Below are 24559 nucleotides of genomic sequence, written 5' to 3' on the forward strand. Positions count from 1 at the left end.
ATATCTATATGTTTTTATATCCCAAATGTTTGTTCCCAGATATTTATTTTTTATTAATATCTTTATAAAACACCTTGATTACTAATATGCTTGAAGTTGGGTTTCAGTCATGTAAAGAACACCCCCCCCCTTCATCAGTGCAACATTCCCATCACCAAATATCCCAAATCTCCCTCCTCCCCACCCCACCCCCACCTGTACTCTAGACCGCCTTTCTACTTCTCTCATTCACTCACATTGTTATGATAATTCTCAATGTAGTTATTTCTCTAACTTCACTCATCACTCTTTGTGAGTGAGCTTCATGTCGTGAGCTGGACCTTCTAGCCCTCCTCTCTTTGGTTTCTGAAAATTACTTTAAAATGTCTTTTATTTTTCTTAAAACCCATAGATGAGTGAGACTATTCTGCATCTATCTCTCTCCCTCTGACTTATTCCACTCAGCATAATAGATTCCATGTACATCCATGTATAGGAAAATGTCATGACTTTATTTCTCCTGATGGCTGCATAATATTCCATTGTGTATATGTACCACAGTTTCTTAAGCCATTCACCTTTTGAAGGGCATCTTGGTTGTTTCCAGAGTCTGGCTATTGTAAATAGCACTGCAATGAATATAAGTGTGAGGAAGAAATTTTTGTATTGTATTTTTGTGTTCCTAGAGTATATTCCTATGAGTGGTATAGCTGGATTGTATGGGAGTTCAATTTCCAGGTTTTGGAAGAATCTCTATATCGCTTTCCATAAAGGTTGGGCTAGACAGCATTCCCACCAGCAGTGGATAAGACTTCCTTTCTCTCCACATCCCCATCAGCACTGCTTGTTCTTATTCTTTGTGATATGTGCCAGTCTCTGTGGTGTGAGGTGGTACCTCATAATTGTTTTGATTTGCATCTCCCTGATGATTAGTGATGTGGAATATTTATTCATGTGCCTTTTGGCCATTTGTATTTCTTCTTTGACAAAGTGTCTGTTCATTTCTTCTCCCCCATTTTTTGATGGAATTAGATGTTTTTTTCTTGTAAAGTTCTGTCAGTGCCTTGTATATTTTGGAGATTAGCCCCTTATCTGATGGGTATTGGGGTGAATAGTTTCTCCCATTCAGTGGGTGGCTCTTCTATCCTGGGCACTATTTCCTTTGAGGTGCAGAGCTTCTCAACTTAATATATTCCCATCTGTTTATCTCTGCTTCCACTTGTTTGGAGAGTGCTATTTCCTCCTTGAAAATGCCTTTAGTCTCAATGTCATGGAGTGTTTTACCTATGTGTTGTTCTATATACCTTATGATTTCAGGTCTGATATCAAGGTCTTTAATCCATTTGGATTTTACCTTCATACATGGTGTTAGCTGGGGTCTGCAAGTGGCTAACCAGTTGTGCTAACACCACTTGTTAAGAGGCTTTCTTTGCTACATTTAGGATTTCTTGCTCCTTTATCAAAAATTAGGTAATTGTATGTCTGAGGAACATCCTCTGAGTCCTCAAGCCTATGCCACTGATCTGAGGGTCTGTCTTTATTCCAATACCATGCTGTTTTGATAACTATTGCTTTGCAGTTGTTCCAAGAAATTTCATTGTTTGGGCTATTGAAACAAAAGTTTGCTTTGCTTCTAATTTACTTTTTAAAAAAGAGAAAAAATTTGAGGTCACACTATGGGGTGTTTAGAGTTTACTTACTACTCTGTGCTTAGGAATCTTGGTGGGACTTGAGAGACCATATGTGGTGCTGTGGATTGAACCTGACCAGCCATGTACAAGACAAAAACAAGGTTTCCAATGCAAAGAATAGGTTCTAGAACTTTGAGTTATTTCCCATTTGAACAGAAAATATTTTACTTTACCATATTTTGAACAACATGTATCAGTGCTCATCATTTACTCTATGCTCAGAGATTTCTCTTGGTGAAGCTCAAGTGACCTTTTGTGGTGTTAGGAATCGGACCTGGGTTGGCTGTGAGCAAAGCAAGGGCCCTACCTACTGTGCTATGGCTCCTGCCCAGTCCAAAAGCTATTTAAAACTTGTAGAGCTACAGAACTAGTCCAAGAACCTTTCTTCTTTTGAGACATGTCAGCTCTCTTCTAGCTTCATATATCTATTCTTATTTTAGTAATAAAATCCCCAAACTGCAAAATTTCCAGGGGCCTGTTGAGTTCTTAATTATCAACCCTCTCAAAACTCTCCCAGTATCTTTATTCACAACTTGAACCCTGAACTGAACAATTAAATAAAGAAATGTTGCCATGTTAATTTTTAATATTCATAAGTGTTTTTCTCTGGCAGAAAAAAAGGTAAAATTTTGGGGCTGTAGCTATCACACTATGGGTACAATGTTTGCCTTGCATACAACCAACCCAGACTTAATCCCTGGTATTCCCCAAGTCTACCAGGAGTGATTTCTGAGTGCAGAGTCAGGGTAGCCTCTGAGCACCACTGGCTGTGGCCCAAGGGGAAAAAAAGGGTAAAACTTTCATCAGGAGGAAAACAATGACATATACAATTATACTGTTAAGCAGAGTCTATTATTTGAAAATCTTATTCCATATATTGAGAAATGGATTCAGCTAAAATGGTGTGGCTTTATTTCCCAGGTTTGGATTTGGCCATCAAAATGCCTTCTCCTAGAACTCTGAAGACTCATTTACCAGTTCAGTTGATCCCACCTTCATTTTGGAAAGAAAATTCAAAGGTAAGAGTAAGTTTTTCCAACCCAATTTTTATCACCATGCTCTCTCTATATATATAAGGAAATGATTAAATATAATGGGGGAGATAAACATGAAGTTATAAGAATACCTCTCCTCCACTCCCATATATACACACCCTACTAAAAATGAATCTTTTCTTCAAATTATTGGCTTTGTGTATGCCCTAAAATGTTTTCAGATGAATTTATTCTGATTGGCCACATTTAAAGAGAGTTAACAATGAAATATAGCATGTATTTCCTGAAAAGGGCTAATATTTTTTCACTTGAATAATCCAGGAAAAAAAACATCAAGGCTGAATTATATGTGAAAGGATATTATATAGGGAAAACTTGAAAGCAAAGAGTGGTACAAGAAATGAATGTATGGGACAAGAAACCAAAATAACTGGTCAGGAATATTCCTTCGATGAATATATTCTTTCAGCAAAACTTTTATGAGCATACTCCTTCAGCAAACCTCATGGAGAAATAGTTGAGATCCTGACCAGTGTTCTTTCAGGGAATATATGATGGAGGACAGAAATTAGTGGAGAGACTAAAAGGGGAGCCTAGTCTGGAGGAGTTATGGAAACAGGAAGACCAAACAAATGACAGATAAATTATTTGAAGGAAAATCTTGCGATGAAAAGACAGTTTAAAAAAAAGCAATTAGTATTTCAAGGTAGTGTCCTGGTACTGGAGGGAAAATATATCATAGATAAAACTGCTGCATGCAGAGCTTGTTCCCTCTGGCAATATGACTGGGAGATGCTGGGACAATAGATAGATAGTCCCACTGCCAACATTCTAGAGATAAGTACTGCTCACAGACAAGCAGTTCAGAAAAAAAAAATACCAGAAGATTTACTGTATGTGTTTAGCCTAAATTGTGTCCTCCTTAAACCCTGTCTGCCGTGTCTACAGACACTCAGCCAAATAAGCTCAGTCCAAATCAGTACATGATTCTCTTTTGCTTAACCAAGCCGATGTGCTGGATTCTGTTCTCAAGCACTCAAACTTGCTAACTCAATCCCTCCTGACCTATTATGTTCTTTGTGAGCTAAACCAACAGACCAGTTCTGGGTGCTCAGACAAACACTATCCAGACAAGCATAACATACTATGTGCTAAACTAGACCAGTTACATGGGTGGATGATAGCAAGCCCAGATCTGCCATTCAGGTCATTCAATATAGAAACTGATGCTTGGGAATATTTTTAATCTGAATCCTACTTCTTCAACTGAATAAAGTTGGTACAATTATCCTTGGTCCTGCACAAGCCAACATTTTCTGGATGCTGATGCCCAGATCCTTCAAAACTGGACAAAATGAGTGTGAGAAGTCCAGTATAAAATGCATATTTTTTCTAATGCAATACAAATCTGTCACAGGTCAATAGAAATTGTACCCCTATTTATCTTTAATACTTTAGAGGTATGGGGATGCACATAATGTATCTGGAAGCAACAAGAGTTCACAGGGGACTATCTAAAATATACTAGAATACCAGATGAATGCCAATAAATACTAGAATACACTGTCTACAATTGTGGTAAAGACCTGACAAATGCAACCCCCATCCCTCCAGTACCTATAAGGATCAGCTCGATGAACTGTGATGACTGGATATTATTTACAACAATTTCCAATTGCTCCTCAGGCTGACTAGACTGTGACACAGTATGTTTCCAGACTACCAGAATAGTGAACCTGGTCCTGAGTTCAGGCTACTTAGATCTCTGAATTATAGCAGCTAGAGGGTATTCATGACCACAAATCCCTAGTGACCATCCAGACCCACACAAATCCAGAATCACCGACAGCAATGTGATTTTGTGAAAGTGATCTCTGAATCATTATTACTCTAGCCATCTTAAACATATAATAACTCCACCATTAGTCCTCATGTAGCACCAGAATTGGTGAAATTCTGAAGAATTTCAGACAATGGGTGAGGACAAAAGTTCATGATCCTATGGCAGACCTGAGTTTGCTCTTTGGAAACCCATAAGAACTCTTCATTCTTCCAGGAGTGACCCTTGAGTGCAGAGCCAGTAGTAAGCCCTGAGCACCAAATAAAGTGGCCCCAGAACAAACAAATGAACAAGTGACCACTGGAGAAACAAAAAAATAAAATAAAATAAGGATTTTTCCCCTAGAACCAAAGGACCTTTGAAGGACTGCAGAGATAACTTATTAAACTGGAACACATGTTTCACATGCAAGAGGTCCGAGTTTGATCCCAAACACTGATCTGGTCTCAGAAGTACCATCAGTAGCAATGAGTTGGGTGTATCTATTTAGTACATATGGTCAAACCTCTTTCTCTAAAATAAATAAATAAATAAATAAATAAATAAAATGAGCTAAAAAAGATTGTATTACTTTTTCTAAATTGATTTATTTTGTAACCAGTTACAATTCCTTTAGGAAATTGGATGGATCAACAAACTTTCAGGAGTTCACTGCAAAAAAGGCAGTGACCAACATAAACATTAATAAACATATTTACATAATTATATTTGCAATAAGAAATTTCAGCTGGAAAATCAGGATTTTTTTTTCATGAATATTAGAGAAAATCCATTAGTTTGGGAAAAGAGAAATCAAGATTGCCAGATCATTGTTTATCTGAGAGAGACAGTGTATAAACTTAGGTAACAGGCTAAGAAGTTATATCACTGGATGCACATAGAAATTGTATTTGGTAAATGGAACACATAGGAAAATGCTTGGAAACCCCACTTATGCCTTTCTTTTAACTTTGCTAAGAGTGCATAAGAAACACAAGCTGTGTTGGTAACCTAATGGTGAGTAATAGGAAAGGGTTAGCAGGAAAAGAAGCCATCAGCAAATGAAAAATAATCGTGGTAATTCATCTGTCATGCTACAATTTATCCTTCACTAGCCTTAACTTTAGGTTCTTCACATGCAATAAACTAGATCAGTTTCTTGCTTGAAAAAACATGGAGCCCATTGTTACATACTGAAAAATTCCACAGTAGCCTTTTATTGAAATTCTCATATTTTGAACTTATTGGAGTTTTCAATTAAGGTATGAATTTATATTATATTTTTACTTAGGAGTCATAACATAGTATTGAATTTTTTTCCAGCATACAATGTTACTACACTATACCCAATATCCTTCCACTGTTCTTTGTGGGTCTCTCCTCACCTCCACTCCTGCCATACCAGACATGACAGACTTTGTTCTGTAGGCAGAAGATCAGTTTGTTTCACTGATAATTGTCTATTCTTTTATTTTATTTCTTTATACTTTACAATGAGACTACTTGCTATTTGTCCTGCCCCACTTAGTTTATTTCCCTCCAGTTCCATACAAGTTGTAATAAACTGCAACATCTTTTTCTTTCCTGATGGCTGACTAGTATTCTATTGTGATTGTATACCACGATTTCTTTATCTGCTCATATATTGCTGGCCACATGGGTTGCTGCTAGATCTTGGTTGCTATAAATATCTTTGCAATTAATATTGATATGCAAATATGTGTATGTGTGTAGTGTTGTACTGAAAATCAAACCCAGGACCTCAAATAAGACCAAACTGTCTTTTCTATTGTTTCTGTGTTCTTGGGTTAGAAACCAAGGAATGCAATTGATAGAATATATGTGTCTATATTTAGCTTTTTGAGAAGTGTCCATTCTGTTTTCTATAGAGATTTACCTGCTGAAAGTATTTTCAAGCAGTAAATAAATACTTTTTAATATAAGCCTGGTAGCACTGGTTGTTTCTGGACTTTTTTGGTGATGGGGGTGGGGCTTGTGTCACAAGCCCTTCCAGGGCTTATTTCTGCCTCTGCACTCAGGATCACTCCAGGTTGGACTCAGGATATCATATAAGGTGCTGGGGATCAAACCCAGGTTGACTGTATACAAGGCAAGCACCCATTGTATTGTCTCTCCAACTAAGACTTACGGAGTTTTTTTTGAAGTGATACATATTCACTGGTATCTCATTGTAATATCCATTTATACGTTCTCTATATGACAGAGCTAATGAACAGTTTGTCATCTCACAGTAGCTATTTATTTATTTATTTGGTTTTTGGGTCACTCCCAATGGCTCTCAGATTACTCCTGGCTTTGTGCTCAGAAATCGCTTCTGGCAGACTGGGGCAACCACATGGGATGCCAGGATTTGAACCACCATCCATCCTGGATCAGCTGCTTGCAAGGCAAATGTTCTACCACTGTGCTATCTCTTCGACCCCTCACAGTAGTCATTTTAACCATTAAGAATATCATAGTGAGGATGACTATAACATTTATCTTGCAATCAGGATCTTGTGACAAAAATAAGCAATGTTTCTTAATTAAATATATTAAGACCATAGATATAATTTGGTACTTTGCCTGGAAAAATTGGAAGATATTGTCACCTTGAACATTGGAAAGGGATGCATGTTTAATTATTTAGTCTAATAATTTTCTTAGATTTTTTTTCTCATAGCATAAAGCTCTTAACTGAACATATTTTTATTTCTTATTTATATGTATTGCTTTCTTTGCTGACTGATTTAAGATCATATATGTGGCTAGAAATGCTAAGGACTGTTTGGTGTCATACTATCATTTCTCAAGAATGAACAAAATGGTGCCTGATCCTGGTACATGGGAGGAATATGTTGAGACATTCAAAGCTGGAAAAGGTAAGTAAAAGGAAATTGTGGGGTTTTGTCTCTAGGATTTTCAATGAATGATTTTATCATTAAGATCCTGAGAGATTATAAAGGGCACACTAAAGTAAGTAATTTAATAAGCATTTTACAGATTATTTATAAAGCTTTAGGAAGAGTTTAAAGAAACCAAAAGGTGACAAAATAATATCCTTCCTTAGGAGAGCACCATCAGAGAGTCATTTTCCCTGAAGACCAGAGAGATCCCCCCTTTTTTTGAGACCCCTTTTTGACAGTAGTTGAGGTCTCTGTCAATGGAAACACCAACGTAGACTGTGTTTTCATTTAGATAAGTAAACATACTCAGCTTCTGCCTGTTTCTAAAAGCCTTCTAGTGAATTTGTTGGGAATTTCAAGATGGAAGTCAGAAAATGAAGGAGACTTCTCAGATAATCTATTGAAGTCAACCTGGTAAGGCAGAGGAAGATAAACAGTAGATTTTGCAGGATCAACAAGATACACAGAATGCCTCCTTTCTGTCCATTAACTGCTACAAAAAGTATAAGTGGGAGCTGGAGTGAAAGCCCAGCGGGTAGGATGTTTGCCTTACATGCGACAGACCCAGGATGGACCTGGGTCTGATCCCCGGCATCCCAAATGGTCCTCTAAGCCTGCCAGGGGCAATTTCTGAGTGCAGAGTGGGAAGTAACCCCTGAGTGCCACTGGGTGTGCCCTGAAAACAACAACAACAACAAAAAAATAAATGTGTCCAAATACACGGTGAAAGGTAGAGCAAAAGCTTCTTTACAAAATCAGTCTATTTAAAAACAATTACATGATACTAGTATGGGCACTATTAGTAATACAGGTTACTGTAGAGAAAGTGAATCTTTTGTCACAAAATAGTATTTCATGTAGTAGCGAGTGTAAAGTAATAAAGCAAATAAATGTAGACCAGGGGCTGGAGAGATAGCATAGAGGTGGGGCGTTTGCCTTGCATGTGAAAGGACGGTGGTTCAAATTCCGGCATCCCATATGGTCCCCCGAGCCTGTCAGAAACGATTTCTGAGCATAAAGCCAGGAGTAACCCCTGAGCACTGCCAGGTGTGTCCCAAAAACAAACAAGCAAACAAACAAAAAATGTAGGCCAGAATATTTTTTTTCATTCTCCCTAACTATTTATAAGTTCCTGTAAGTAAGAACCCTTTTCTAGGCAAGTAACTGGCAAAACACTCACATACATGAAACCCTCAGCTCAATTTCAGTCACCACATTTTCCCCAAGTGCTATAGGAAGTGACCCTCATAAAAAGGAGTTACAGGAACAATAAAGAATCCTTGGTCTTTGTCTTCATGTTATACTTACTAAATTATCTCTTTTATTTGAGACATCATGCTTATTTTATACATTCCAAGTTAATATTGATACTCCCTCTCTCCCCTTCTCCTCAGTGCTGTGGGGGTCCTGGCATGACCATGTAAAGGGATGGTGGGACGTCAAAGACAAACACCGCATTCTTTATCTCTTCTACGAAGACATGAAGGAGGTAAAGTTCAGGACCTTTGATATGATTCAAAAGGCTGGACTATGTGCTCAAAGAGCATGCACAGGGCCTGGGTTCAATTCCCAGCACCGCATGTTCTCCTGAGCACCATGGGGCCTTACGCCCCAAACACCTGATTAGTTCCCTTGAGAAAGACTGTGAGGAGGCTGGAAAGACTTCAAAGTGGGTAGGTTATTTGCCTTGCAAGTGGCTGACCCAAATTCCTACATTGGCATCCTATATGGTGCCCTGATCACACCAGGAGTGAAACTCTGAGCACCAATAAATAAAAAAGAAAAATCCAGAATACTTTTTATTTTAAAGAAAGAATGGGAGGAACGATGCAGTTGTTCAAACACTACAACATTTTCCAATTTATGAACACCAGTTGAATCCTTGTACATGAACTGACCCAAAGATGAGACTACAATGCTTTCCCTATGAGACTATTTCAGCTATTTCAGTTTTATGCTCCTAGACTTATTTCATTGGTTCTTTCCATTATATTTACTTCAGTTTACAATTACAAAATAGTTTAAAATTTTTTAATTTCCTTCTTTTTCTGCATATATAATAATAAAGAACAGCAAAATAAACCCCCAAAACTAAATATTACTGCACAGTCATAAGAAGGAGACCCAAACTACAATAACTATTTTTTTTATTTGGGGGGGGGCTACACCTGTCGGCACTCAGGGGTTACTCTTGGCTCTGTGCTCAGAAATTGCTGCTGGCAGGCTCACAGGGACCATATGGGATATTGGGAATCAAACCAGCACCCGTCCTGGGTTGGCTGCATGGAAGGCAAATGCCCTACCATTGTGCTATCTCTCTGGCCCCAATAACTACATTTTTTTTTTTGTGCCTGTTAAAGAGGTGGGCTGAGGAATGAGAGGGAACCTGGGTACATTGTGGAGGAAAGTTCACACTGGTGGTGGGATTAGTGTTGTCACATTGCATACCTGAAACTAAATAACATTGATTATTTTGTTTTTGTTGTGGTGCTACTCACGCTGGTGATCAAGGCTTGCTCCTGACTTTGTACTCAGGAATCACTGCTGATGGGCTCAGGGATCAAGATGGGATGCTGGGGATTAAACCTGTATCTGCTTTATTCAAGGCAAACTACCTACCCACTGTCCTATCTCTTGGGTTCTCTATTGTAATCAATTTTGTAAATTATAGTGTCTTTAATAATAAAAAAAAGAATTAACATTTCTGGACCAGACAGCTCAATGGGGTGAAAGCTTACTTTTTCATGCAGAAAATGAATGTTCTATTCCCACAGCACCACCTTTTGCTCTGAGCATTGCAAAGAGTACAGAGCTTGGAGTAATCACTGCATGCCACTAGGAGAGGCCCCCAAAACAAACATTTCATCTGTGGGTCACCTTGAGATTCTTTTCATATGTCTTCTCACTAACTTTTGTTAAACTCATATTCTTGCCATCTCATAGCACAAATATAGTTACAGGTACTTTAGCAGCAATGTTTTCTATATATACTTACTTATCCCTATCATGAAACATTGTTGTTTCTTCCAATAAATACTATTTGACCTTTTTCTTTATGATAATCATGCACTTCTGGAATAGGTATTCCAGTTTTTGTGATTGTATTTTCTAATTAAAAGGTCATCCTCTAGGACAGGAATATATCATGTTTGTATTGCGGAGCATCTATGTTTAATGTATTTTGTTGAATTTATACCATAACTTACCCTTCCCCAAAGTCTTGGTAACTAGTCAAGATGGTCATCCCTAATGAATAAGCTTGGATTATTTGTTTGGTATAACTATTCTATACACAGGACCCAAAGCGGGAAATTCAGAAGATAGTGAAGTTCCTAGAAAAAGATATATCAGAGGAAGTTCTTAATAAAATCATCTATCACACATCATTTGATATTATGAAGCAAAATCCAATGGCCAACTATACCACTTTGCCTACCAGCATCATGGACCACTCCATCTCCCCCTTTATGAGAAAAGGTACATAGAATTTACATACTGAATGTTGAATTGGACTTTATGATTCCATTATCTGTCTACATTTTCCAGTAATGTTTCATGTCCATTGGTATCCATGACAGCAACATTACTATACAACTTTTTTTGTCCCCCAATTCACAATACAGACCCAGAGCCTGGGCCTGAGTTGAGGTGTATATGGGGTGCATTTACTATACCTCCTCTTTCTATACAGTCAGTGTAAAGAACACAGCCTGTGGTAAGTATTGGGAGGCCTTATCATTTATTTTTTTATTTTTTTATTTTTAATATATATATATATATATATACACATATAAAAATCCTTCACCAATGCAACATTCCCATGACCAATATCCCAAGTATCCTTTCTCCCCACCCCACACCGGCCTGTACTCTAGAGAGGCTTTCTACTATACAACTTTTTAATTGTACATTCTTATGCTGACACTATGTTCTCCCATATATCTGCATGCCTTTGAGACTTTGTCTTATTTCAGGGATGCCTGGGGACTGGAAGAACCACTTTACTGTGGCCCAAAATGAAGATTTTGACAGGGACTATCAGAAGAAGATGGAAGGAACCACCTTGACTTTCCGCACAGAGATCTGAGAGTAACCAAAGATACAGACTGGTCTTTCTTAGGCCTTAGGCATTTAAGTAGAGTGATCAATGATACTTAAATTAAAACTTAAAATACCCATTCAGTCCTGAGATTTAAGAAAACATTATAATTATAAGCTACTATTATATCATCAAAATATCAAACCCTAGGTACAACATTAAATTTCTAGCATTTAACATATATGTAGTTGATTATCTAATAGATCATCTTTTTAGCAGTTTGGAAGTAAATGTATTTTAAAATTGAATTTAAAGATAAATTAATCTTCATATTTGAAGATTATTCCCAAGTCTTTGTTGATGGATGATAAAGATAAAATAAAGAGAAAGATAAAATGGGAAAGGAATTGATTATCTAATAGATCATCTTTTTAGCAGTTTGGAAGTAAATGTATTTTAAAATTGAATTTAAAGATAAATTAATCTTCATATTTGAAGATTATTCCCAAGTCTTTGTTGATGGATGATAAAGATAAAATAAAGAGAAAGATAAAATGAGAAAGGAAATCTACTGAGCTGTAACTGACTCAGATATTTTTAAGATGACCTCACAAGCAAAGAAACCAGGAAAGTTGGGCAGTGAGAGATGAGGAACACAGGATAAATGAGAAATAGCTACTTCCATATTCATTTTATCACAGTCCTCAGAGCAGAGAAAGACCATTTATCTTATGTAAAATTTATAGATAATGGTGAAAAATTCTTTAATCAGCTCAAGAAATTATAAAATTCCCAGTGTCATATGCCTTCAATGTAGTGTTATATCTCTAGGAAGAATCATACACTATCTTTATTAAAAGAAACCCTAACAAGTTTGTCGGATTTGTCAAGTTACTAAGCTAACATGTATGTTATCTTATTAAATAAAGTAAACTTTTTGTCTCAAGGAAGTGTCTACCATCATTTTAACAAAGTTATGCAAAGAATTTTAAAACTTAAATAATGCCTGGAGTCAAATAATCTGATATTTCTATCCAGAACTGTAACTGGATAGAATACTTTTTGTGTGTGTGTGTCTTTTTTTTTTGTTGTTGTTGTTGTTGTTTTTATTTTTATTTTAATTATGACAACAAAGATGCAAAGAAAGAGGACAGGGTAAAGTTGGATAGAATACTTTATCAAGATTTTAGAACACATATTAGGTCGTTTCACATTATAAAAATGGGTCATTTTTAGCTAATCAGTTATATAAATTCTGATTATTGAATTTTAGCATATTGTTCCCAAAAAGACAAAAACGATTAGTGGTTGCTAGAGTGACCTTGATATGCAGTCTATCTTAATAAATAGTCCAACCTAGCAAAATGACATTTTCCACAGACTCAGAAAGTTCAGCTTGTTGCCAAAGGCTGTATACTCATTATTATCACAATAATGAATTAATATTTCATGTATACTAAATTTCTATACTGATATGGTGTGTTTCTTAAAATCCAGAGATTTTTATCATGGTCTTTTCCTTATCCATACAGATACTTAAGTATTATTCATAACACAGTATTTTCTAGCATAAAGCCTAATTTCTTTTTTTTTTTTTTTGGTTTTGGTTTTTCATCACACCCAGCAGCACTCAAGGGTTACTCTTGGCTCCACACTCAGAAATCACTCCTAGCAGGCTCAGGGAACCATATGGGATGCTGGGATTCTAACCAATGACCTTCTGAATGAAAGGCAAACGCCTTACCTCCAAGCTATTTCTCTGGCCCTAGTTTCTTTTTCTTTTCTTTTCTTTTCTTTTTTTTTTTTTTTTTTAAGTTTTTGGGCCACACCTGGTAATGCTCAGGAGTTACTCCTGGCTATGTGCTCAGAAGTCGCTCCTGGCTTGGGGGACCACATGGGAAACCGGGGGATTGAACCGCAGTCCGTCCAAGGCTAGTGCAGGCAAGGCAGGCACCTTACCTCTAGCGCCACCGCCCGGCCCCCCCTAGTTTCTTTTTCTTAAGATAAAATACACTTTTATACTTTTATCAGCTTATCCAGATTTCTGCCTTAAATCTTTCTCCATTCTCTTTATTCTTACTACATTTTACATTTGTAGGATTTCATCTAAATATTAAAATGTGTTAGTAAAGAATTATTCACAATAATAATCTTCTAAAATTATATACCAGTAAAAAGATAGTTTTGAAAAATATTTTACTTGATCAATTTATCATTGACTTACATTTTTGTGGCAACCCAGGATATTAGCTCTACTTATTTACATGCGTGTGTCACCATCTCCACAATTGAGAAAAAAGAAATATTTCTCCCATGTGTGAGATAAAAAGCAATGCTGCAAACAACAAATGGTCATAGTCATCAGAATTTAAGATTTGACTTATAGAACTGAACTTACATGTGTGGAATTGTCAAGGAGAGCTTCTTGGAACACTGGCTCTCGGGTGATAGATGTAGTATTGGAATGATATATACATGATAAGTATGAATAAAATATTGTAAATTCCAGTACCACAATGAAAATTATTTAGAACACTCAAAGATCTACATATCAAAAAGGTCTTCAAGGATGGAACACCAATGGCAAGAACTTTAGCGTCAAACATAAACAAATGGGACTACAACTAACTAAAAAGCTCCTGCATGGCAAAAGAAACCCTACTTAACACAAGAAGACAGTTAACTGACTGGGAAAAAATCTTTTCACCCATCATATCAGATAAAGGGCTGATATCCAGAATATACAAAACACTCAGAAAGCTGAGCCCCCCCAAAAAAACAAATAAGGCCATAAAAAATGGGAAGATGAAATGAATAGACACTTCTCTGAGGAAGACCGAAAGATGGCCAACAAACACATGAAAACATGCTCACCTACACTCATCATTAGGGAAATCCAAATAAAGACAACAATGAGGTACCACCTTACACCAGTGAGGATGGCTCACATCAAAAATAATAACAACAATCTATGTTGGCAGGGATGCGGCATGAAAGGCACTCTCATCCACTGCTGGTGGGAATGCCCCCTAGTCCAACACCTATGGAGAACAGTCTGGAGAATGCTCAAAGAACTCAGAATTGGGCTACTATATTTGACCCAGCAATTGCTTTCCTAGGTATCTACCCCCAAGTTGGAAGGACATTTATTCCAAAGTATGTGTGCACCCCACTATTTATCGCAGCACTCAGTATAATAGCCAAGTCTTGGAACCAACCTCAATGTCCAACAACAGTTGAATGGATCATTAAGATGTGGTATCTATACACAATGGAATACTACATGGCAGTCAGAAATGATACAATCACAGACTTTGCAGCAACGTGGATGGACCTAGAACATATTATGTTAAATGAAGTAAGCCAGAAGATGAAAGATAAACACAGAATGATAGCACTATTCTGAAGCACCTAGAACACACACCTTATATACAACTAATACTCAACAATCAAATAACAGGGTTTAACAGGGTAGAAACCCCAAACACTGTAACAATCAACATATACCAGAGAGCAGTGCCCAAAACACATAAAAGAGGAACAACACAAACTCTTGACTACACACTATACCACACACACACACACACACACACACACACACACACAACCAGCAACAGCAGAAACAGCAGCATAGAAAGACCAGGTAAGTAATCAGCCTTCTACTACAAAGGCCCATAATAAGCCTTTAGGGATCTTATACAGGATTACAGGCAAAGGATACCATGGGAAACCAGTGACTCCAACGGAAGCATGCCATAAAAATATGTTTTAATGCCTTAATCTTTCTGTACTTAAAATAACCTCTCAGCTTTTCTGTCTACAGGCGTTCTTGGATACAAAGGGTGGACAAACTAAGATTGCATCTCGGGGCTCAATCACACGAGATACCATACCCAGCTTGCACTACGAGAATGTCCCGATAAAACTCTTGAACTTTCCCTTTATCCCTAGGTAATACCTTTATTTAGGACTTGAAACACGTGACCACCCAAACCACTGAAGCAGCAACTGTGACCTATAGACTTATACTACAGGCCCTACTCATCGAACAAACTCAAACAAACTAGCATTCCCTCGCTCTTTTCTCTACTCTTCTCACTACTGTTTTTTTCTTTTTCTTTTTTCTTTTTTTTCTTTTTCTCTCCTTTTCTTTTTAATTTATTTTCTCTTTTCTTTCCTTCCCCTTTCATATACTTTCCCCTTTCATGCCTTTGAAAATTCGACTATCACTTCACCCCGCAATTCCATCCAGATTCCCCACATTAAAACTCTTTAACCCTCAGTTCCTATTCCATTAGGCATCAAGAATGACCTCCTTCCCCAGCGAACCAGTACCCATCATCCAAGCAAAGGGACAACCAGTCAAACCCACACCTCACTCCCTACAAGAAAAGGCAACCAACTTCCCTGCTGACTCATGCTGCGTGATCCTCCTTACCAACCCTTCCTAACGTGGACTGTTACTTGAAACTGGACTTAGCTCTACAAGTATCCCCCAATGCATGAACTCTTCCCAAGTCCTCCCTACCGCAAATCTTTTGCCAATCTCAAGAAGGTCAGGTTGGGAGATGGAAAGGTACCCGAACCCACACACCACAAGAAAATTTCAAAAGACAATGGGGAAACCTATACTACCATCATAAGTATAAGACCTGTATTATACTACCTCTTACCTGCTTTTTCCCAAATGCAAGATACTTTCTTGCATCACCTTGTTCCTTAAATTAATTTTTTACTTCATTTCTTAAAAATCTTTTTTCTTGTCATATATATACATGAGCAAATATTTTTTATTTCTATTTTTATCTTTTTTTGGGTGTGTGACATGTTTTTGTTTTCTTCTCTCTCCACCCTCAAATGCACCAGCAATATAACGTAGCACCATTTCTTCCTGCAAAGGCACACTAAAAAAAGGGGAAATCTTACATATAAAAACGAGCTCTTATTTATTAAGGATAAGAACTCATACTTGTTTACAATCCAGGGGTATCTCCCACCTTGAAAATATGTCACATAGACCCAACTTAGACCCCAGGTGATTAGACACCAACCGTCCAGCCTTGAACCCTGGACCACAGACATAGAAATGACACACTTCTTCACAACAGCCACAGGAAACAAATCCCAACCAGGACATCCTTAATAGTGCTTGGACACCAACAAGTACCAGCCCTAATATGATACCCTGACAACGAGGAAAATGGGAACAACTTGACCTAAAAGCAAGTTATCCTACCTCACCAGCTAACGATAAGACAAAATCAGAAGACTTGTCACCCTTTGGTCTGTCCAAATGCCAAGATCGCGATTTACAGATGACTGGCTGACAGAACCATGGCAGACTGTATGTATCCTGGGACAATAAAAATGCCCTAGTCTGGGGTGTGAGCTACGACCTGCATAACAACTATGATCCCTAGTTCCAGAGGTCTGTCTGAGACTATTGCAACGGAAGGGGACCTCTGGAAACATAATGGAAGACGCTATCCCAGGCCCATCCTAGGATGAGCGCAAAGACCGGACCGCCAACCATAGAAGACGGATTAAAATGACACTGAGGGAACAGAACTTCTAGATCCACAAAGAAAGACATAATCATAAGTTCAACTCCTTGACTCGTGCAGATACCGAGACCTTTAGATACAGAGGTCTGATGTTATCACCCAGGATGGAGCAGAAGTCTTCCATACACCACAAAAGCACTGAGGGGAGAGTAAATGAACCTGAAAGGAATCTATAGTTAATCCCATGACAATATACTTCAAGGGTGGAGATACCCTGTATCTCTTAGGCAAAGGAAATTCCTTTTCGAATGACCCCAATATTTACTGTGCATCTGCAGGAGGGGAAAAAAAGCACAAAACAATTTTTTATTATTATTTACTTATCTATTTTTTTGTTGATTGCATTGTTGTGGTTTGGCTATTGAAGTGGATGTCTCCATTTATATTTATTTATTTATTTTCTTCTTTTCTTTTCTTATGTGCTCTGCCACATTTTATTATCTCAATACCATGGCTTTTATATGGTGCTTATCCTTTTGTTTTGTTTTGTTTGTTTGGAATACTCACTGGATATTTTATTTGACAGTTCTTTATGCACTGTTGTGGTGTTTCACCTTCTTTTTCCCCTTTGTCTCTCAAACCAAGGATGAAAGCCTCTAGAAGGATTCCGCCCATTTCCGGAGTATCTGATTCTTCTTTTCTTTTTTTTCTCCAGGTTATTACTTTTCTCTCCTTCAAACAAAACCGCATAACTTAGTCCTGCCTCCCAATTGGGGCGGGGGAATAAGGGAGGTACCAAGACCAAATAGGTGTAAGACCACTAAGCAGTAAGCTAGGCACAGAGGGGACCACTTATTCTAGCAGCCCCAGGGGTAAGGGAAGAGGATATGGGAAGAAGGACGGGAACGGAGGTGGAGGGGGGACAATTCGGTGATGGGAATTCCCCTGATTTTATGTTAATATGTACCTAAAATATTATTGTCAATGATATGTAAGCCACTATGATTAAAATTAAAATTCTATTTAATTAAAAAATTATTATTTAAAAAAATAAAATAAATAAACTGTACAAGATGAATAGAATTGAGTCCACAGACATTTTCTCAGGTGTATAACAGTCAATTTATGACAAAAGTGCTAGATATACTAAGTAGATCAAGGAAAATGTCTTCAACAATTGGTGCATGAAAATGATCAGCTATAAGCAAAACAAACAAACTCCACAATAACCAGGAATTGGCCCCTATTTCAACATACAAGTTGTTTTGTTCTGGAGCTGGGGCGACACCCAGCGGTGCTCAATGCTTACTGCAGGCTTAGTGATTCAGAGTCTCTCCTAGTAGGCTTGGGGAAAAATATGGAGTGCCAGAGATCAAGTCCAGGTTGGCTGCGTGTTTAGGCCTTGAATATGCACAATGATTAATTCAAAATGATTAAAGACTTTGATGATATACCTAAACCTATAAAATATATTGAAGAAAGCAGAACAGAATTAATCTATATTAATATCAAAAGTATCTTTAATGATTCAACCTCATCAGCAAGAAACAAAAGCAAAAATAAATAGGACTACTTGTTTAGTAGTAGTCAAACTAAAACTTTTATGTATTGTAAAAAAAACTTACTAAATTTTGAAGTCATGAAAATTACTTATACATGGATAGATTTGGAGAGTATGATACTGAGCAAAATGAGTCAGAGGAAGACGAGGATTAAACATAGAATGATTGCACTCAATGGTGGGATATAAAAAATATGATAGTATGGTAATAGTATCCAGAGACAATAGAGATGAGGGCCAGAAGGACCAGTCCATGGTAGGAAGCTTGCCACAAAAAGCAAGGGAGTACAGTTAGGCAGAGAAGGGACCATTAAGACAATAATAGTTGGAAATGATCACTCTGGACAAGAACTGGGTGCTGGGCCCGGAGAGATAGCACAGTGGTGTTTGCCTTGCAAGCAGCCGATCCAGGACCAAAGGTGGTTGGTTCAAATCCCCGTGTCCCATATGGTCCCCCGTGCCTGCCAGGAGCTATTTCTGAGCAGACAGCCAGGAGTAACCCCTGAGCACCGCCGGGTGTGGCCCAAAAACCAAAAAAAAAAAAAAAAAAAAGAACTGGGCGCTGAAAGAAAATAAAGTGATATGCATAATACCCCTTCAGTATTAGCAATATTGCAAGCTACAGTATCTAAAAGGAAAGAGAGGGGCGGGGGAATGTCTGCCCAGAAACAGGCAGGGGGAAAAATGGAGGGAAACTGGGGACATTGGTAGTGGGAAATGTGTACTGGTTAAGGGTGTTGTACATTGTATGACTGGAATTTAATCATGAGCAACTTTGCAACTGTGAAAAATAAGCCTGTATTATGAACAGCCTTGTAACCACAGTGTTAAAATAAAGTAATTAATTTTTTTAATTTTACTAAATTAAAAAGTACCGTATTTGCCGGCATATAAGACGACTGGGCGTATAAGACAACCCCCTAATTTTGCAGTTAAAACATAGGTTTAGGCCTATATTCGCTGTATCAGACAGAACCGTTCCTGTGCTGCAACTGTATGTACCACAGTGAGCCAATCACAACAAGCAAAGGTTCAAAGGTTATGCTGTAATAGACTTCCTCTCTGACTCTGGCCAAGCTGAGCAGGCTTTTTAGAGTGTAGATTCGGGTCTAGAACATTGTCTAATTTGCATGTGTGAAAATCCTGCTTGGATTGGCTGAGTCAGAGAGGCAGTCTGAGCAGCCTGGGGGTGATTGGTCCCTTATCATAGGCACCTTTTCTGGCAATTCCCTGGTGGCGTCAGTTAATCTCCCCCACTACATGAACCAAACAACACCCCATCCTTGGACCCTAGCACTGAACCACCAACACGGTTAGCTGGGTTTTGCCAGAAGTGGCCCCCATATCTCCTGAGTACTGTTTGGGAGCCCCCAAGAAAGAGATTTGGAAACTCTGTGGCCTGAGTTTTTTTGTTTGTTTGCTTGCTTGCTTTGTTTAGTGGCATATTAAAACATTTTTCGGGATATACTCGGCGTATAAGACGACCCCCGATTTTCAGTTGATATTTTTTTTGTTTCAAAAGTTGTCTTATACGCCAGAAAATACGGTACCTTACTCAATGGGAAAAATACAGACTACACATCTAACAAATGGTTAATATCCAATCAATATAGTTAATATTCAATAGATATAAAACAAACTCAACAACAAAAACAAACTGCCCTGTCAATAAATGTGAAGGAAATACCAACAAAGTTCCTAAAAGAAGGCATGCAGCTGTCCACTAGACATGAAAAAATATTCATCATCACTTATTACTAGAGAAAAGCAAGTTTAAATAAAAATAAAATTACTTCACAATAATAAGAATGGCTTATGTCTAAAAGTAAGAAAACTGCAAGGGTTGGTGGAGATGTGGTGAAAGGAACCCTATTTATTGATAGTAAAAGTGTTGTCTAGTTTAGTTTCAAAATAAAACAGTGAACACTTCTCAAAAAAGAATAATAGAACTTCCATAAATTCAGCAATTCCATTACTTGACAACTGTGCTAACTAAAATATTAGTTTGAAAAGATATTTGTACACCTATGTTCATTACATTGTTAGTTACAATAGCTCTGATCTGGAAACAAATGATTGGGTAAATGAATTGTGAATGAATTGTAAATGAATGGATATATTTATACATTTACATATATTATAAAATATATATGTATATATACTGTTAATATATATACAATGGAATACATTTTGAGAAAAGTATGAGAAAAGATGAAATCTTGTCTTTTGTTGAAACTTGGATAAAAGTAGAGGATGACATACTAAGTAATAATGCAGAGGGAGGACAAGTTCCATACAATCTCACTCTATATGTCTAAAGAAACAAAGTAAGGCCAGTGTCCAATAAAAACAAACCCTTATTGGGGCCAGAGGATAGCACAGAAACTAGGACATTTGCTTTTTACATGGTTGACCTGGACTCTATCACCAGCCTATGGTTCTCCAAGCCTTCCAAGAGTAATTTCTGAGCACAGAGCCTGGAGTAATCCCTGAGTGATGCTGGGTGTGGCAAAGAAAAGAAAAGAAAGAAAGAAAGAAAGAAAGAAAGAAAGAAAGAAAGAAAGAAAGAAAGAAAGAAAGAAAGAAAGAAAGAAAGAAAGAAAGAAAGAAAGAAAGAAAGAAAGAAAGAAAGAAAGAAAGAAAGAAAGAAAGAAAAAGAAAGAAAGAAAGAAAGAAAGAAAGAAAGAAAGAAAGAAAGAAAGAAAGAAAGAAAGAAAGAAAGAAAGAAAGAAAGAAAGAAAGAGAAGAAAGAAAGAAAGAAAGAAAGAAAGAAAGAAAGAGAGAAAGAAAGAAAGAAAGAAAGAAAGAAAGAAAGAAAGAAAGAAGAAAGAAAGAAAAGAAAAGGAAAGAAAGAAAGAAAGAAAGAAAGAAAGAAAGAAAGAAAAGAAAGAAAGAAAGAAAGAAAGAAAGAAAGAAAGAAAGAAAGAAAGAAAGAAAGAAAGAAAGAAAGAAAGAAAGAAAGAAAGAAAGAAAGAAAGAAAGAAAGAAAGAAAGAAAGAAAGAAAGAAAGAAAGAAAGAAAGAAAGAAAGAAAGAAAGAAAGAAAGAAAGAAAGAAAGAAAGAAAGAAAGAAAGAAAGAAAGAAAGAAAGAAAGAAAGAAAGAAAGAAAGAAAGAAAGAAAGAAAGAAAGAAAGAAAGAAAGAAAGAAAGAAAGAAAGAAAGAAAGAAAGAAAGAAAGAAAAGAAAGAAAGAAGAAAGAAAGAAAGAAAGAAAGAAAGAAAGAAAAGAAAGAAAGAAAGAAAGAAAGAAAGAAAGAAAGAAAGAAAGAAAGAAAGGAAAGAAAGAAAGAAAAGGAAAGAAAGAAAGAAGAAAGAAAGAAAAATGAAAGAGAAAGAGAAAAAGAAAGATAGGGAGGGAGGGAGGGAAGAAGGAAGGAAGGAAAGGAGGGAGGGAGGATGGAAGGAAGGAAGGAAGGAAGGAAGGAAGGAAGGAAGGAAGGAAGGAAGGAAGGAAGGAAGGAAGGAAGGAAGGGAAGGAAGGAAGGAAGGAAGGAAGGAAGGAAGGAAGGAAGGAAGGAAGGAAGGAAGGAAGGAAGGAAGGGAGGAAGGGAGGAAGGAAGAGAGGGAGGGAGGGAGGAAGGGAGGAAGGAAGAGAGGGAGGGAGGGAGGAAGGAAGGGAGGGAGGGAGGGAGGGAGGGAGGAAGGAAGGAAGGAAGGAAGGAAGGAAGGAAGGAAGGAAGGAAGGAAGGAAGGAAGGAAGGAAGGAAGGAAGGAAGGAAGGAAGGAAGGAAGGAAGGAAGGAAGGAAGGAAGGAAAGAAAAGGTTCCCTTGATCTCTGATCACATAACTAAGGTTACCAGAGTTGGAGGATGGAAGAGGTGGACACGAGAGACAATTTCAGAGGGTTTGGAGCACTTTGGTGACGGTTGGGCTATAATGCTATGTAAAACTTACTCTCTCAATAACAATAAAATTTAAAGTATGGTAGGTAACAAAAAAAAATTCAATAGAAACTCTAAGCAGCAAATTAATAGCAGCTGAGTAAAAGAGTAAGGCGCTCCAAGATGAGAAAATAAAGGTGGAAAATAATATGAAAAGAAACAGCTGAGAACTAAGGGAGGAGTTCATGAGGACCCCATTATGATATTAACCATTTTCACAAAGTTTCTTTTACTGAAGTATTTTTTTCATAATTCCATTAGTCATTTTATTGTAACAAGCAAAATAAATTAATTGTGCCTGCTAAAGGTGTAGGATTGAGGTGGGAGGGAGACACTGGGGACAATGGTGGAGGGAAAAATCACACTGGTGGTAGAATTGGTGTTGAAACATTGAATGCATGAAACAATTGTATTATGAAACAAATTTGTAAATCATGATGTTTTAATAAAAATAAAATAAAAGGAAGAATATTAAAATACTTCAAGGTCATTCATTGTTCCTGAAATGTGCATCAAGCATTCTGAACTAAATGTAATCTGTTAAAAAAAAAAAAAGAAAAAGTTGTGGTAGCATGTGTGTGTTAGATTGATAGAGGCCTGTTCTATAAAGGGGTACTGTTGTTTTAATTATAAAATAAAAAGTCTAAAGTCCTAGTGTTGGGGTGAGGCCTTTCTCAGCACGGAGCTTTTACTTCTCCTGCTGGAGGGTTTGGAGAAGGGTAGTAACGGCGAAATAATTTCACAGGCAGGCAGTTAAAGTTTCCTAGGAGTCAGCGGGCTTTATTCCAAGGCCCTATCTGCCATGTGCATTTCCTCATGTGGCTTCTAAGCTCAGCTTATTTCAAGCAGCTTCCTCTAAGCAACTTCCTCTGGCTCTCTGCTTCTGTCTCCCTTTCAGCTTCCCTCTACGCTTCCTTGCTGCCTCCTTCCCCACAGGCAACATCTTATATTCTTTATTCCAAATCGCAGATCCCTCCCAGGTGTGGGTGGGTCTGACCATCCAGGTGATATTAACATAGGGTATTGGGGAGGGGTTCCTTACAGGGTACCTCAATTAACTTCCAGACAATGGTAATGAAGACAACAGCATAAATTTAATAGTTTAATTTTATAATTCGTAGAGAGGGTAAATACAACTTTTATATAGTATAAAAGGTGATCATTTGAAGTTTATAGATATATTATTGTAATTCAGTCATAATCAAGCAAAATTGTTTAGAATGTTAATCAATAGATGTTTCTTCACCACTATTACCTCACCTCATAAGAATAGTTTGTCCTGATCTTTACAATTGCCAAGATGATAGGTTTTTTCCATTAGTTTTATGCACTCTTCTACTATTTGCCCTCCAGGTAAACTATTTCAATCCTATGCCATTCATTGGAATTCAGATTGGGAATTAATTATATGAAATTCATATACTTTTTTTATAGTTATCTGTACATGCAAGCACTCACTTATTAACAAATACTTTCTGTATACCTATTATGTTCCAGGTATTTTATTAGATACTGGAAGCAAAGTGTTGAATAAGATATATAAGTGAAGGCATAAGAATCATAATATAGTGAGAGAAGTAGAAAAATACAGGTAAATATGCAGCAAAGGAACTAAGCCTTGAGGAAATACTGAATGGGGCACTTTGCAGGATTATGAGGGGCTCCCCAGAAGGTAGTGTTGAAGTTGAGATGATCTGTAAACTTACACTGATGCTTTTGCTGCTACTTCACTCTGTCTTCAAAGTTTTGCTTTTACATAGATATGACTGTTTCCCCCCAAAAATACTCTTTTTCATTCTGTTTTCCATATAACTGTGCACTTTAACTTTTTAAGTCAGTTTTTGGTCTTCTGCCATTTCCCCTCCTCTTTTCTATGCTTCCCTTTTATACAAGAAAGACACTCAGAACCCATTTCCTCAAGACTACTTGGGGGAAATCCAGAGCCCAACACAACAAGAGGTTTTTGAATGGTCAGGACAGACATCAGAAAATACATTAATATAAAAAAATTTAGTCCTTGGTTGAGAAAATAATCATTAGACATATGATTTTAAAGAAAAATGGACAATTACTATTATCAAGTAGAAATTCTAGAACAATCATGCAATTTTCAAAGTACTATCAGAGATTCTTTGAGCTGGACTGGAAGTATGAAGATGGTGTCTGCACTCTTGTCGTCATCACT

At 37.3% G+C, this 24559-nt stretch overlaps 1 protein-coding gene and 1 non-coding gene across 2 annotated transcripts in view; one reads left to right on the top strand and one right to left on the bottom strand.

Moving 5' to 3' along the window:
- LOC126019153 (sulfotransferase 1C1) overlaps positions 1-11664 on the top strand; it is a 32661-nt gene extending 20997 nt beyond the window's left edge. The window contains exons 4-8 of the mRNA XM_049781352.1: positions 2592-2689; positions 7240-7366; positions 8785-8879; positions 10687-10867; positions 11365-11664. Coding sequence (XP_049637309.1) covers positions 2592-2689; positions 7240-7366; positions 8785-8879; positions 10687-10867; positions 11365-11477 — 614 coding nt within the window. The 3' untranslated portion in view covers positions 11478-11664. The remainder of the gene's footprint in view (positions 1-2591; positions 2690-7239; positions 7367-8784; positions 8880-10686; positions 10868-11364) is intronic.
- Positions 10989-11122, bottom strand: LOC126019347 (small nucleolar RNA SNORA51). Its single transcript, XR_007499073.1, has one exon. It is a non-coding gene; the product is annotated as a small nucleolar RNA SNORA51 (small nucleolar RNA).
- Positions 11665-24559: the final 12895 nt, after the last annotated feature.

The sequence above is a fragment of the Suncus etruscus genome, chromosome 9, assembly GCF_024139225.1.
Source record: "Suncus etruscus isolate mSunEtr1 chromosome 9, mSunEtr1.pri.cur, whole genome shotgun sequence".
NCBI lineage: Eukaryota > Metazoa > Chordata > Mammalia > Eulipotyphla > Soricidae > Suncus > Suncus etruscus.